Here is a 15,183-nt window from a genome sequence, read left to right on the forward strand (position 1 = left end):
TAATTACTTCCAAGAAATTAGACAGGCTTAGTAAGAGAAAAATGTAATTGCTTTTCCAGCAATTTGTACTTATGATCAACAGAAAAGAGAGAGTAAATAAACATCTACATCCTGTTGGAAAATTTGAGTCTTCCATGATTTTTTAAAATATATTTTCACTGATTTCAGAGAGGAAGGGAGAGATAGAAACATCAATGATGAGAGAGAATCACTGATTGGCTGACTCCTGCACATTAGACCGAGCCCGCAACCCAGGCATGTGTCCCCCGACTGGAATCGAACCCGGGACACCTCGGTTCGCAGGCCGATGCTCTACCCACTGAGACAAACTGGCCAGGGCGTCCATGATGTTTTTTAATCTTTCAGTTTTGGGGGGCTTATTTTGAGAAAAACTTTCATTGTGATTACATTTTGGTACCACTTTTATGGATTACTTATTAGCTAAGATTTTTTTCAACTTTCACATGGAATAATTCAATGTAAACTGAACTTAGCCTCAATTTACATTGAATATGTTGATGGAATGTTTCATGTGGTCTCAGAGACACATCAACAAGGTAGCGACTGACCTGAATCAAAATATGGGCCATTTACAAGTTGGCTACTGGCTCCTTGGGAAGGGATAGCAGAGGTTTCCATGAGGAAGTACTTTATACAGGCCAGTTATTTATCTACGGTTCTCGTGATTCAGTTAACCCTAGTGATCCCATTAGGTATAGTGAAATTCTTATGAGAGACATAAAAATAAATTATTTAGAAAGGGAAAATCTTTATAAAAGACTTTATAAAAGACTTTATAAAAGACAAATACATACTCTTGTCTAACACTAAAAGACTCAAGGTTTTAAGTATGATGCCCATACCTTTCATTAAAATTAAAAATGATCTTATACTTTTTAGGAAATAATAGATGTTATCTTTTTAAAAAATCAAATATATGTATTTTATTTTTATTTCAGCATGTGGAGAAACCCTACAAGAGTCCAACGGCAACCTTTCCTCTCCAGGATTTCCCAACGGCTACCCTTCTTACACACACTGCATCTGGAGAGTTTCTGTGACCCCTGGGGAGAAGGTAGTTTATAATATCAAGAGTTCTCTTTTACTCTCATATAAGTGCAGAGGTTTATTTTTCAAATTTAATTTGCTTTATTTTTTATTCTTGTTTAATTAATCAAATAAAAGACTAAATAGTTCAAAAAATTTATAATGTTTTAAAAGATTGAACGTTCTATTTTACCAAAATATACAGAATGGCCAATGTAAAAGACCTATTGATAATTTCTTTATCAAGTTATGCTCATTAAAAAGGAATAAAACATGATACAGAATGTCATTAAATTTATCTTCCTGAAGATGATCACATGAGTTATTATCTAGAAACATCACAGCACCCTTGTTACAAACATTCTTTTTTTATATAAGATTGTGTGTTTCCTGGAACTAGAGGACAATTTTTCAATATATTGGAAAATTTAACCAGTAGGTTAAAAGTCAGAGGCATGAAAATATCTAATTTTTAAAGTACATATGTTAGAGACAAAATTATGGAAGAATATATAACAAAACAATGCTTATTTATCCTTGTTGGATTTATATATAGGTTTCATTTCTTTTTCTTTTTTTAAAAGAAATATTTGTATTGATTTCAGAGAGGAAGGGAGAGAGAGATAGAAACAATAATGATGAGAGGAAATCATGGATCGGCTGCCTCCTGCACATCCCCTACTGGGGATCAAGCCCACAATCAGGCATGTGCCCTTGACCAGAATCGAACTCAGGACCCTTCAGTCCACAGGCTGACGCTCTATCCACTGAGCCAAACCAGCAAGGGCTCATTTCTTCTTTTATTTTGTATGATAAGCATATATTATTTTATGTAAGAAAAACATATTTTATTCATTTATTTTTTATTTGTTTATTTGTTAGTTAATCCTTACCAGAGGATATTTTTCCCATTGATTTTTAGAGAGAATGGAAGGGAAGCAGGGAGGGAGGGAGAGAGAAAAAATTAATATGAGAGAGACACATTGATTGGTTGCCACCTGCACGCACCCTGACCAGGGCTGGGAATCGAACCCAGGTATGTGCCCTTGACTGGGAATTGAACCCACAACCCTTTGGTGCTTGGGCCAACACTGTACAATACCAGCTAGGGTGGGAATATATCATTTAAAAAATGAAAGTATTGTTGTACAACAGTGTGAATGTGCTTAATGCTACAGAACTATACACTTGAAATAGTTAAAATGGTAAATTTTATGTTATGTATATTTTACCACACTAAAAAAAAGAGAGATTGTCAGTGCATGTGTGTATCTTTGTAGGAGTAAGCCTGCCAAGGTAAAGACAGAGTTTGTCCAATATGAGGCTGTTTTTGATGTTGCACAGGACATGCTGGTAACAGTCCAGGATGTGCAGCTGAGAATGTAGCTGTGTTGAGCTGATAAAAGCATGCAATATCGATTCTTCCATCCCTCAGAACTGATTGATCTTTTAACAAGGATAGACTTCTTACATATTGAATACAGTTAGCATTTTTTTTTCTTTTCCTATGGAGCCCATTTAAAAGCTATCATTTGACTACTTTAATTTTGAAAAAAAAATGTCTTCTTAACCACTCATCTAACAGTTTACCCATATGGGGTCAATTTACAATATAATGTTTATATTGGCAAAGGCACAGCTTAAATCTAGCAATTGCTGTATAGATAAATTGTTGATTCCATTAAAATGTGTCTTCTGGTGTGTGAAAGAAATTTTTGCTATCAGGAATCTTATGCACATATATCAAGGACAAGGCCTAGTGTTATCCTAGGCAAGCTATGAAAAATAGTTGACGAAAGCAAGATACCACTTATGGATTTGCAGAGATAAGAGAGCTCAGATCTTGGAGTTAGTGCAGTTAATTCAGAGAAACATGGAGAGCACTGACTGAAAAAGGAAGGAGGAGGACATTTTTAGCAGCATTGCAGAGTATCATCTAGAGAAGTTGCAACTGATTGGCTATAGAGTTGGGGTGGGAATTAAGGAAAGGGAGGTAGAACATATATGCATAGCCCACGGACACAGACAACAGTGTGGTGAAGGTCAGGAGAGGGGGCAGAGGCTGGGTGGCGGTGGGCAAGGGTGGGGGGAATGGGGGTTATCTGTGATAGTGTCAGCAATAATAAAACATATATACTAAACATAGCAAAATATAACACAAAATTAATTTGTACCAAATGGGATATCTGCAAACTGTTTGCAGCAAAGTATATAATCACTGAATGAAACCTCTACTAAATTATGTAATGTATATGTATAACTTCAGAAATAATAAAATCTATTACATTTTTTAAAAGACCCTGTGAGTAGTTGGTGATGATAAATCAAAATTTTAAAATCCAGATATCACATATGTTTAAGCAGAAAAATTAGTTTCATGGTATAATTTAACTCCTGTTTCTCACCTGTCATATAGTTAATCCCTGATGGAATTAGAGATCTATCTGAGTCAGACAACTAGTCTGTTGTAAGGCAGGGCCTTGAACCAAGGCCACAAGCTTCCTTGTCCATCCTTTGTATTTTAAAGTAAAAGATCCTTTACTTTGACATGTTGATTTTCCTGAGAAAATTTAAAGTTGAGCCTATATTGCCCTGGTAGCCGATTAAGCTCAGTGGGTAGAGTGTCTGCCTATAGAGTGAAGAGTCTAGGGTTTGATTCTGGTCAAGGGCACATACCTCAGTTGCAGGCTCAATCCCCAGCCCCAGTCGGAGTGATTGCGGGAGGCAACCAATTGATATGTTTCTCTCACATCCATGTTTCTCTCTCACTCTCTCTCTCCACCTCCTTCTCTCTCTCCCTCCCTCCCTCCCTCCCTTCCATTCTTCCTTTTAAAAAAAAAATCAATGGAAAATATATCCTTGGTGAAGATTGACAACAACAATAAAATCGAGCCTATATTTTTGTGTTTCCCAGTATAGTTAGATTAAGTAAATTGCATTATGTTTTTATTTCATAACTGTTGTAACATTTATATTGTGAGAGATGCCTGAATATGTATCATGGAAATAATAATAATATAGGAGAATATTAACAATACTTCGGATTATTAGTGTTTTCTACACATTATCCAAGTAAGTCCTTCGGATTTAATTGTGCTGAGATCAGCTTGATACGATGACCTCCATGTTACAGTGAAAAAATTCATTCAAACTCAGAAATTTTAAGTAAACTAACAAACTGAGAAGCTAGAAGTTTAATCCTGGCTTTCTGACTCCCAATCACAGATGGCTTTTAGTTGTAGGAAAAGATGCAAATGTTTCCCTTTAGCATGATACAGTTCAAAGCTGAACAAAAATATAATGATCAATTATTCCAGGAGTTGGCACATTTTTTTGAAAGGATATACATTAAATATTTTTAGCTTTGCAGGCTATACAGTCTGTTTCAAACACTCAGTTCTGTTGTTTAGTCCTAGAAATTATGTAAAGTAATGTTTCCAACAAAACGTTCTTTATAAAAACTGGCTGAGGGCTGGATTTGGTGCATCGGGCATAGTTTACTGATCCCTGTTCTGCTCCTAGTCTTATTTCTGAGAAGAAAACTGTAGTTTCCCTTGAGAGTTTATAAGTCTTTCCTAAGCTGCTTCTGGATAAAGGCCAGAAATCTGTTTAATTTGCTGCTTTTGATTCTAATATCTCTTTCCAAAAAACCACTTCATGCTATCAGTATAATTGACAAGATTTGTAACATCTTCCCCATCCTCAGCACAATAAGGTATAAATGTTCTAGTTGACCTTTCTATGGTGCTCATGGAATTAGTTTAGGTAACCAATAACATCTTCATCATTCTGACAAAAGTTCATTGATTAATCTTCCTCTGAAGACTTACAAACATCTGGTCCCTACACTATTGATCCGTCTTTCTTCAATATTCTTCACTTTCTTTGCATCATTGGACAGCAAAGTTTTTAATAAGCAAACTCCACCACAATTGTATCAATTTAACTTCACAGAATAACAAATAAGACTCTTGACTGATAAATGGGAAATCTTAAAATTGTTCCTTATATCTCCCTCAATCACCTGTTCCAAGGGAACTATGGGTACATCGATAAATGGTAATACTTATCATAAGAAATAAAACATCTATATAATTGTGCTCAGTAGTTTTTATTTTGCCATTCTTTGGAAAAAGATGCAACATATTTGCATAAGATAGTATAATATAAAACAATCAAGTATTTTCCAATGCTTATGGTTTGTAATTCATGTGTGGATTCTGCTAGCAGCCTTAGGAAAGGGCCAGCGTTTTACTTCTACATCAGAGCCCTCCGATTTGATTTTTAGAAAATCTATCTTTATTACATTTTCTGCTTTGAAAGGGCTCTGTGTTTTATATTAAAGTAGGCCAGTTTTGTTTCTCTGTGGTGCTTGGCGTTTAAAATAGAAGTTTAAAAACAAGATAGGAAACTTTTCTGTTTAGAGTTATTCTCCTTCCAAATGTGTGTGTGTGTGTTCCAGACTTCAAATATTAACTATTTGTTAGCAATCCAAACACATTGTTTCAATTCTGAATAAAGTTTGATGATATACATAACTTCCAATTTAGCTCATCTTTTTTACCTCATTCAGGAGTAAGTTGAATTATTCTTACACTAGTATAAAACTCCCCTTTAAACCCAAGAGGGAAAGCACAAAATAAGCCTTGGGGCCTACTACTGTTCATGTCTGCATTCTAGCTGTGCCAACTCTGCTGTAATAAATGAATTCTTATATGTGCTCTACAGACTTGAATCCCTTGTGATTGCCATAAGGGAAATACAAATGCAAATGAAACTTAACACTGGTAGTATTCCCTGAGAAAAAAACAGAAATTATTTCCCAATTATGTCCTAAGAATGACTTAATGTTGTATTGGTATTCAGAGATAGAGGAGAAACATTTTGGGATCTTTGGAAAAAAATAGTTCAGAAATAATGCATTTGATAATCAACTGTTGAGGATTTACAAAGAAAGGAAATGATAAGTCCTTTATCATTGGCTATTTTGGACATTTTTGTAAGCATTTTTGAAGGTATTTGAATGATAAAATTAGATGCAGGAGAAGAAAAGCAAAGATAAAAGAAAAACTATGAATAAGGTAGATAAAAATAAATGAATCATTTTCTTAAAACCAAATTATGCCACATCTACTGTATTACATTTTTTAAAGTGTGTCTCTATTTTTACATCTTTAGTAGATTTCATCTCATTGTAATCTAGAAAGTACATTTAAAGAAATTTAAATGCATTCACTTTATTGGTGAAATGTTAATGCCATTATTAGGTACAATTGATTTTCGTTATAGTTTGATAAATTCTTAGTTTTTATCTCCTTAAAATAATTATTTACATATGCAAGTATAGCCAACTTTGCTGTACAATATTATGGGTGATCATTGTGATGCTGAGATATAAGGTGCCATGAAAAATATTTATTGTTATTCTGTATCTTCATTCTTGGAAAAAGTGAGCTAGTTAAGGATTGGTTTGTCTTAATTAGTACTTAACTTTCTGTTAAATATCAAGAAAGGAGAGAAGTACATGTTTTTTAACACAATAATGGTAGTAATTTCTTGAATATGGATTCAGGATTGATTGATATATCTTTTTCTTTCTTTTTTTTGGTCATTCCTTGAGAGTTCTCTTACATCTAGATTTTTATATCACCACAAAAAGATTCTTTGTGTATTGTTACAAACTATAGTTTTATATTGGAGGCATTTCAAATACTTATATTTGTTGCTTATAGCCAAAGCCTTTTTCATTTTCGGAATAAAGAATAGGTTAATCAAATGCCTTAATTATCTTAGCTATTTTAAGCAGAAAAGAGTTAGAATGAGTTGTATGTTTTTTAAAATATATTTTTATTGATTTTATCAAGGAGGGGAGAGGGAGAGAGATAGAAACATCAATGAAAGAGAATCATTGATTGGCCTACTCCTACGTGTCCCGTACTGGGGATTGAGTCTGCAACCCAGGCATGTGCCCTGACCAAACCAGGAATCAAACCATGACCTGGTCCATAGGTCAACGCTCAACCACTTGGCCATGCTGGCTGGGCCAGAATGAGTTTTAGAATATAAAAAAATATTTTCCAAATGTACTTTTTTCATCAGGTAGGTGAGTTTCTCATTAGTTTGACACTTCTTTGGATGTAATGAAGTAATAAAAAGAGTTACATATTTGAAAAGTAAAGTCTTTTTATAAAGCAGTAAGGAAATTGTCTTGCCGAGAGCTGTTCTTGAATTATCTTCACAAAAAAACAGCAGCATTTCAAAACAAAGTACACAATAAAGAATCATGTGCAATATCTAACTTGAAAGGTCTTTGAATATATATATTCTTGGATCTAGAGAAGCATAATAACATCTGCCTTTGATTATACTTACATGGACAAATTCAAATTCTGGAGCTGTTCTTGAACATTTCAACATACACAATAATATTATGTTCTTGGATAATGGCACATGGTGGTTATTTTTAACATGATTATATATGTCTGGTCGCCTTTGAAATAAATTATTAAAAAGAAGACATTTATGGCAAAATCAGAATTTTCATGGTTTAAGTCATGTTTATCTTAGAAAATTCAAAATAAATTATATGAATAAAGGTTTCTGTTTGTTTCACAGTTGGTCAGATTTACAGAATCTGTGCTTTAGTTGCTAAAATATTTGTGCTTTTATATTGTTAAACATAGTGAGAATGAGAAAATCAGGGTGGTGTGTTTTGTGTGTGTGTGTTTGTGTGTGTGGTATTTATAAAGAAAAATAAGAGAATACTAATGTAGAAAAAAAAATTAGTATGTTTTCACAGTAGCCCTGGCCTCCTAACCTCCAAGAATCAAATCACCATGTGCAGTTGCAATCATTTTAACTCGGTGCTGTTTCGCTTTGTTTTGCAGATCGTTTTAAATTTTACCACGATGGACTTATACAAAAGTAGTTTGTGCTGGTATGACTACATTGAAGTGAGAGATGGTTACTGGAGGAAATCGGCTCTCCTTGGTAAGAGGTCAATTACCTTCTCTGTGGCCATGCATATAGTCTGTTCTGCCTAAATATTGATTCTTTCAAGAGTCATCTTAGAGTTAAAATTGTATGTGACCAACATATTAATTTTATTATTCTTTTTTAAACCTCAAAAAGACTACTCACGACAAATAGATAAATAAGTAAATTGATTTAAACCAGCTTCAAATATGAGGTAGTACTCAGATCTGATTTAGAATAATGACTTAAAGTAGCGTTCACATCTATTATGCTTATAGTGACTACTCATCACAGTGTTTCTGTAGTTTTAATTTTAAAACCATAGTTTTAATGAGAAAATCAGGTAAATTGTGTGTGTGTGTGTGTGTGTGTGTGTGTTTGCTCAGGCAGCAGAGTGTGAGCTGTTAGGTATAGTAGTTAGTAGCTGGTTTCCAAGCACATTAGCTGGTACTGTAAACGACACAGTTTTGCTTCTCAGAGAGTTTATTGTGGCTGGGAAGAGACAGCTGTAGTTTGTGTCATAAATCATAGCTCAGATCTGACGCTCAGGGAAGTCTGCTGCCAACGTGAAACCACAGACCACACCATTAACTTCCTGTTGCCCTGCTTTACATAAAGGTGAGAGCTGTTGGCATGTCAGCATCTTTTGACTTTTTGGATTGTGACTTTACCTTTATTCTTAGAGGTAGCTTTGCTCAGTTGCATTTATGTACCATACAGATCTTTTTTCTTACCACCTAAAACCTATTGCATGGGCACTGTTATATTAAAAGTGACAGCAGCCTTAGGAAGTCCAAGAGAGAGCCCTGTAGAAATGTTTAAAAAAATGAGCAGACATAAAGAATCAAACGAATTGAGGTTGTGGAAAACATTGTCTTGAACATTTGGTTTCTTAGCCTAGATCAGTGATGGCGAGCCTATGACACGCGTGTCAGAGGTGACACGCGAACTCATTTTTTTGGTTGATTTTTCTTTGTTAAATGGCATTTAAATATATAAAATAAATATCAAAAATATACATCTTTGTTTTACTATGGTTGCAAATATCAAAAAATTTCTATATGTGACACGGCACCAGAGTTAAGTTAGGGTTTTTCAAAATGCTGACACGCCGAGCTCAAAAGGTTCACCATCACTGGCCTAGATGAAGCAATTTGTGACACCTGTATGTGCGTCCCAAAGAAAACATTTCATTGAACTCATATTGGAGAATCAAATGCAAATTAAAACATCAAGCGCACCATCAGCAGTGCGTGGTGTCTGAGGGTCCACACTGCCCTGGTCGGATCCGAGTTTTCATGTGGAAAGCTCTCCCCACCATTTCCTCCAAAACCTTGTCCCTCCTAGTAGTCACCAGACCGGCAACATCAGAGTCACTTGGAAGGTTGTTAAAAATGTAGAAATGTATGTCCACGCCATCCCTCCTGAATTAGAGACTGTATTTCACAGACACCCTGGCGATTCATAGGCACATTACAGTTGAAGAAACATTGCACTCTTTTACATGCCCGCCATGTGCTTTGCCAGGTAGGAAGACAGTCCCTCACCCGTTCGCTGTTACTATGAATTTGTTTCACGTTGACTGCTGTTTTAAATATACTAAAACCATGTACAACATCATTGCCAGGGGCACGCGAAAATGGATGACAATGTATTGTTTGTAGAATAGTTTCATGGGCGTTGTCATATTTAACCATTTTGTTATCTCATTGAATTTTACCGCACAGTGGCAGACATATAGCAGGTAATGAGTATTTGTGGAGGGTTGAGGGAAGAAAGCAGACATGACAGGATTTATTATATTCTTTGGTATTGTTCTTGCCAATGGATACACAGTTATAAAAATGTTAGAACTTATATTCCATTTTTCTGATGCTACTTGCCATTCTGCCTACAAACACTGCAGATTGTAGCGTTAGAGATGAGATGGAGTGGATGCAGTAGCGTGAGATCCCCGGAGCAGCTTGTCAGCCCCTCAGATGAGTCATCACGGAACCTGGCTAGACAAGGAACTCCACTTTGAGCTGAGGCATGGCTTTAACCAAGTTACTCCCCTACGAATGACCAGACTGACAATTTAAACGGGCTTCTCAGCATCATTTGTACTTTTTTCTTTTCTTCATAGAATAATATTCCCCACCTTGATGTCCCCGCATGACTTTTTACAAGTATGTCTTTTGAGCTAGCTATTTCTTCCTTCTACAGAATAAAGATACTGACAGTTGGTTAATCTGAAGATATGTTCTAATATTTTATAAATAGACACAAAGGGATTGGTTTATTTATCCACCACTACTAAGTAAATATTAAGGTGTGGTTATGGTTCTAGTTACTAAGGATAAAGATAGGAACCAAATCAGGTCATATATACATATATATATAATATATAGTTACTGTGGAAAGCAATTAGAATACAGAGTCATATTTAGGAGTCTCTCTTTATTGTTTTATTTCTTTTAGGCAGATTCTGTGGGGACAAATTGCCTGAAGTTCTTACCTCTACAGACAGCAGAATGTGGATTGAGTTTCGGAGCAGCAGTAACTGGGTAGGAAAAGGCTTCGCAGCTCTCTATGAAGGCAAGTCCCATTGAGTTTTACAGGTTACTTCCTCTAAGGAGGCTCTTAATAGAAATATGCTTTCTCTCAAAAACATAGTAGAATAAAAACCAAAAAAATATATAAACTCGGTACAGTGATATTGTAGCTGTATTTTAATTATAAGTTTTTGAAACTTTTTGTTATAATATTCACAAGGATGATTTTTAATAAAAATACTTGGTGAATGTAAATTGCATTTTTTTTTTGTACCATTGATGTAGTAACATATAAATGTACTCAGGGATGTGTACTAGGGAAAAAAGGACACAAGAGTTCTTACACTGCAAATGTTTTTTTTTTTTTTTTCATGATGATATTAGAATATTGTGAAGGACTTATCCTTTTCCTTCGTATTGAATTTGTGTCTGTTTGATGCCTGTACTGCTGAAATGCTCTGCTGTACTAGAGGAAACTGCACAGAAAGTAATGGTGCACATTTGGAGCACGCTTTGTCTCAAGGAGAGGGTCAGCATTCGGGGAAGAATCTGCTGGGTGCTTTGTTCTAGCCCAGGGGTGGGCAAACTCTTTGACTCGAGGGCCACAATGGGTTCTTAAACTGGACTGGAGGGCCGGAACAAAAGCATGGATGGAGTGTTTGTGTGAACTAATATAAATTCAAAGTAAACATCATTGCATAAAAGGGTACGGTCTTTTTTTTTTTTTTTAGTTTTATTCATTTCAAACGGGCTGTAGTTTGCCCACGGCTGTTCTATCGTCTGAGACAATACGCTGGCTCTGTGCTCCCGCCTTGCTCTGCTCCTGCCTGGCTGGGGGTGGAGGCGGCCCTCCGTGCTCCTGCCGCTGCTCGGGCAGGAGGTTAGGAAATTCAGAAGACAGCAGACTTCTGCTTCCCTTAAACTTTTAAGTAAACGGAGGTATTTTGTTCCCAAGATTAACTGCATGGCAGTGAAAAGGATTATTTGGACGGGGCCACAGATGTTGAGCACATGACGCTAGTCCACTGCCAGGGACCAGAGTTCTGTGCAGCTTCTCTCCTGATCAGCTCTTGTACCTGAGGTCAAAACTCGAAAGCAGCCGCTCAGGGAATCACAGAGCAGACTCACACGAAACTTGTAAAATCTCTCAAGGTTTTAAGTGTTAAAAATATGCTTTTTATTTTGAGTAAAAGTGTGGTGATTAAAAAAGCACATATGCCCGTGCTGGCTACTATCTAATATTTATAGTTAAGTGGCTAGAATTTTGGGGGCTTTTTTTTTTTTAACCATCTAAATTTTTACAACAGTATAACCGGCCAACTTTGATTTTTATAACCTGGTCTTTATGGAATTACTCAGCTACAGGCACTGAACTAAAATGTTATTTTTAGAAGAAAATGAAATGTCATGTCTAGATTTACTTATTTATTTTTGCTTTCCCCAGCAATCTGTGGAGGTGAGATCCGTAAAAATGAAGGACAGATTCAGTCTCCTAATTATCCCGATGATTACAGACCGATGAAAGAATGTGTGTGGAAAATAATGGTATCAGAAGGCTACTATGTCGGGCTGACCTTTCAGGCCTTTGAGGTAAAGTTGTTTAGGCAACCTTCTTGGAGTGTACGCTCTATAAATGACAGTGGAATTTAAGGGGATCCTCATTAAATAAGCAAAGAACCAGAGAATCAGCGTTTTAATCAGCCAAGAAGCAAAGGATTGCCTATAAAATGTAACATCAAGAGCCAATGTGTTTTTTTCCTCCCATCCTTTCTCTTGTTGCAGACATTTGCAAGGAGATTAAAGTGCGTTTACATTATCTGTGCTATTTGAATCAGAATGTTTGAAGTACTGACAATAGTTTCTTCTGACAAATGCACGGGCTTGTTTCACAAAACTGTCTTAAAGGTCCATTAAATAATAGAACTTTTATTTCTCTTCTAAACTAAGAGGTTAAAAGGTAGACTGTCTTTTTTGTTGTTGTTTGGGGGGATATCCATTTTTGCCATGACACAGAAAAGGGTTTATGTCAAAAAGAGGGGTTTAAGTGTTCTTAGGAGCTTCTGCCTTCATGAAAAATATTTATGGAGGAGGTCAGCACCAGCATCACGGTGTTAGATGATACAGATTAAACGAAAGGCCAGTCAGAATTCTGGAGCAAAGTCTGGGCCCCAAATTACCAAACTGGCTAATGAGTCATTTTTTGTGAGGTCAAAGGAACTGAGGGATTAGAAGCCAAGCGATAGGGAAGTTATCAGGAATTTCAGAGTATGTTTAAGGCAAAAATCAGTCTAGAAATTGAGAGCCCAAGTGAAAAGGGAAGGAATGATGAGATGTGGTGGTAGGTCCAGGCAGGGGGCACCAGATGCCACAACTGGAGATGATTACTTCACGGATTAGAACACCGATTCACTGTCCAAGCAAGTTTAAGGCAGTAGGGAACCCCATAGGCTGCCAGGGTGTGCTGAGTGCAGTGACCCGTGGTGGTGTCTCTGTCCCCACAGCAGGGGCACCAGGGGAATCCAGGCATTACTTACTCAGAAACCCAGAGGACATTGCACCCCCGCCTGCAAGCTGTGTAATATATTTTTTGAGACTCATCTCTACCACTTTGCATGTACCATTTAATTTCCCAAGGCATACATTTTTTTACCATGAAAAGGTTATCTTTTCTGCTGTGGTCATGATGTTTATGCTTTCAACCATTTTGCATGTTTGGAAACCTTGGTTCTGAGATCATTTGATTCACATTTGCATTTTATTATTTTAATGGAACAATAAGATTACAAATATTATTATTCAAATTAGAACATTTTATTGTTAACAGAAAACTAAAATTGGGTAGGATTTGCCTGCTATTTAGAAAACAAAACAACTGGTTCACTGAAAAATTATTTACCTAATAACCTCCTTACTTATATGTTGTGATATTGCAAAAATTAAGCAATGGACTGTCTTTCAATATATAATCCAATGATTTATGGAATTTTATTACAAAAGTGATGTCAGAAAATGCATTTATTCCATGTATCTAAAAACTAGGATAGTACAAAGGACAAGTAGGAAAGATTTACATCTCAAGCACTTAGAACCATGCCTAACACAGTGTAGCTACAATAAATACTTGTTGATTGAGTGAATGAATAAATTATTACTAAGCTTTAGGATTGAAAAAAATTATGTCATAGTTTGGCTCACACTACATTTATTATCTCTAGTTTCTGTTCTTTCTTAATTTTGATTTATTTTCTTTATTTTTAATATATTTTTATTGATTTCAGAGAGGAAGGGAGAGGGAGAGAGAGATAGAAACCTTAATGATGAGAGAGAATCATTGATCGGCTGCCTCTTGCCTGTCCCACACCAATCATGGAACCCGTAACCTGGGCATGTGCCCTGACCAGGAATCAAACTGTGACCTCCTGGTTCATAGGTTGATGCTCAGCCACTGTGCAATGCCAGCTGGGCTGATTCATTTTCTTATGTCTTTTTTTCCCCTCCTTCATTTATATGCTAGGCATATTGACTGTCTAATAAGCCTCTCATCTTTAAATGACTAGAACCAAACCTTTGATTGTGTTGTCTTACTCACTAAGCCACTCTCCTTCGGTCTTCCTCATTTTAGTATTTACTATTTCAGTGTGTCTCTATTTACTCAAAGAATATCCTTAATTTGCCCTAACTGGTTTGGCTCAGTAGATAGAGCGTCGGCCTGTGGACTGAAGGGTCCCAGGTTCAATTCCAGTCAAGGGCATGTACCTTGGTTGCAGGCATATCCCCAGTAGGAGGTGTGCAGGAGGTAGCTGATCAATGTTTCTCTCTCATCGATGTTTCTAACTATCTCTTTCCCTTCCTCTCTGTGAAAAATCAATAAAATATATATTTTTTTAAAAAAGAATATCCTTAATTCTACTTTTTCTCTTTAACCCCGAGGCCAGTCTATTAGCATATTTCATTTATTTTTTTTCTTCAAAACATGTTCCATATATGACCTACTTTCTGGCCATCAGTCTGGTCCCAGCACTGCCCCTTCTCACAGCTCTATCCTGGTCCTACAGATCCTGTTCTCCACACAGTCACAGTGATACTTTTATAATGCCAGATAGATCATAACACTACTCTGCTTAAATTCTTTCAGGGTTTTTGCATTATACCTAAAATAAAACACAGATTTAATTATCATGGACCAAGGTGTGCCACAATTTGGTCCAAGCTCCTCCCTCCCTTTGTGCCAGCCCCTCTGGGCCTTCCTTCCTTTCCTCAAAAATGCCAGGTTTACTCCCACGTCACAGCATTTGCCATTGATGTTCTTCAACTTCTAGATCTTTTCATTTTTCCCTCATCTCTTACCTAATTCAGGTTTTTTCTTTTTTTTTTTAGAATGAAGTTTAATCTATTTATTTATTTTTAATTTATCTTTATTGTTAAAAGTATTACTTCTTAATCATCAACTCCTTAAAAAGTCCTTGCCTGGTAACTCAGTTTAAAATATTTTCTTACCTACAATTGCCTACAAACCATTATTCTGGTTTACTTCAGTTCATTGCACTTACGTCTTTTGGAATTTGCTATGGATTTGCTTACATGGTTATTGTTTGTCTCTCACTAGATATGATCATCAGAGGGTAGG

General features: G+C 36.1%; 1 protein-coding gene across 1 annotated transcript in view; it reads left to right on the forward strand.

Moving 5' to 3' along the window:
- TLL1 (tolloid like 1) overlaps positions 1-15,183 on the forward strand; it is a gene marked incomplete at its 5' end in the record, with an annotated part of 167,576 nt that overhangs the window by 105,714 nt on the left and 46,679 nt on the right. The window contains 4 exons of the mRNA XM_081092763.1: positions 960-1,075; positions 7,935-8,037; positions 10,483-10,599; positions 12,001-12,146. Of these exons, the coding sequence (XP_080948889.1) occupies positions 960-1,075; positions 7,935-8,037; positions 10,483-10,599; positions 12,001-12,146 (482 nt within the window). The remainder of the gene's footprint in view (positions 1-959; positions 1,076-7,934; positions 8,038-10,482; positions 10,600-12,000; positions 12,147-15,183) is intronic.

Source organism: Myotis nattereri, assembly GCF_964212035.1.
Source record: "Myotis nattereri genome assembly, chromosome: 5".
Lineage (NCBI taxonomy): Eukaryota > Metazoa > Chordata > Mammalia > Chiroptera > Vespertilionidae > Myotis > Myotis nattereri.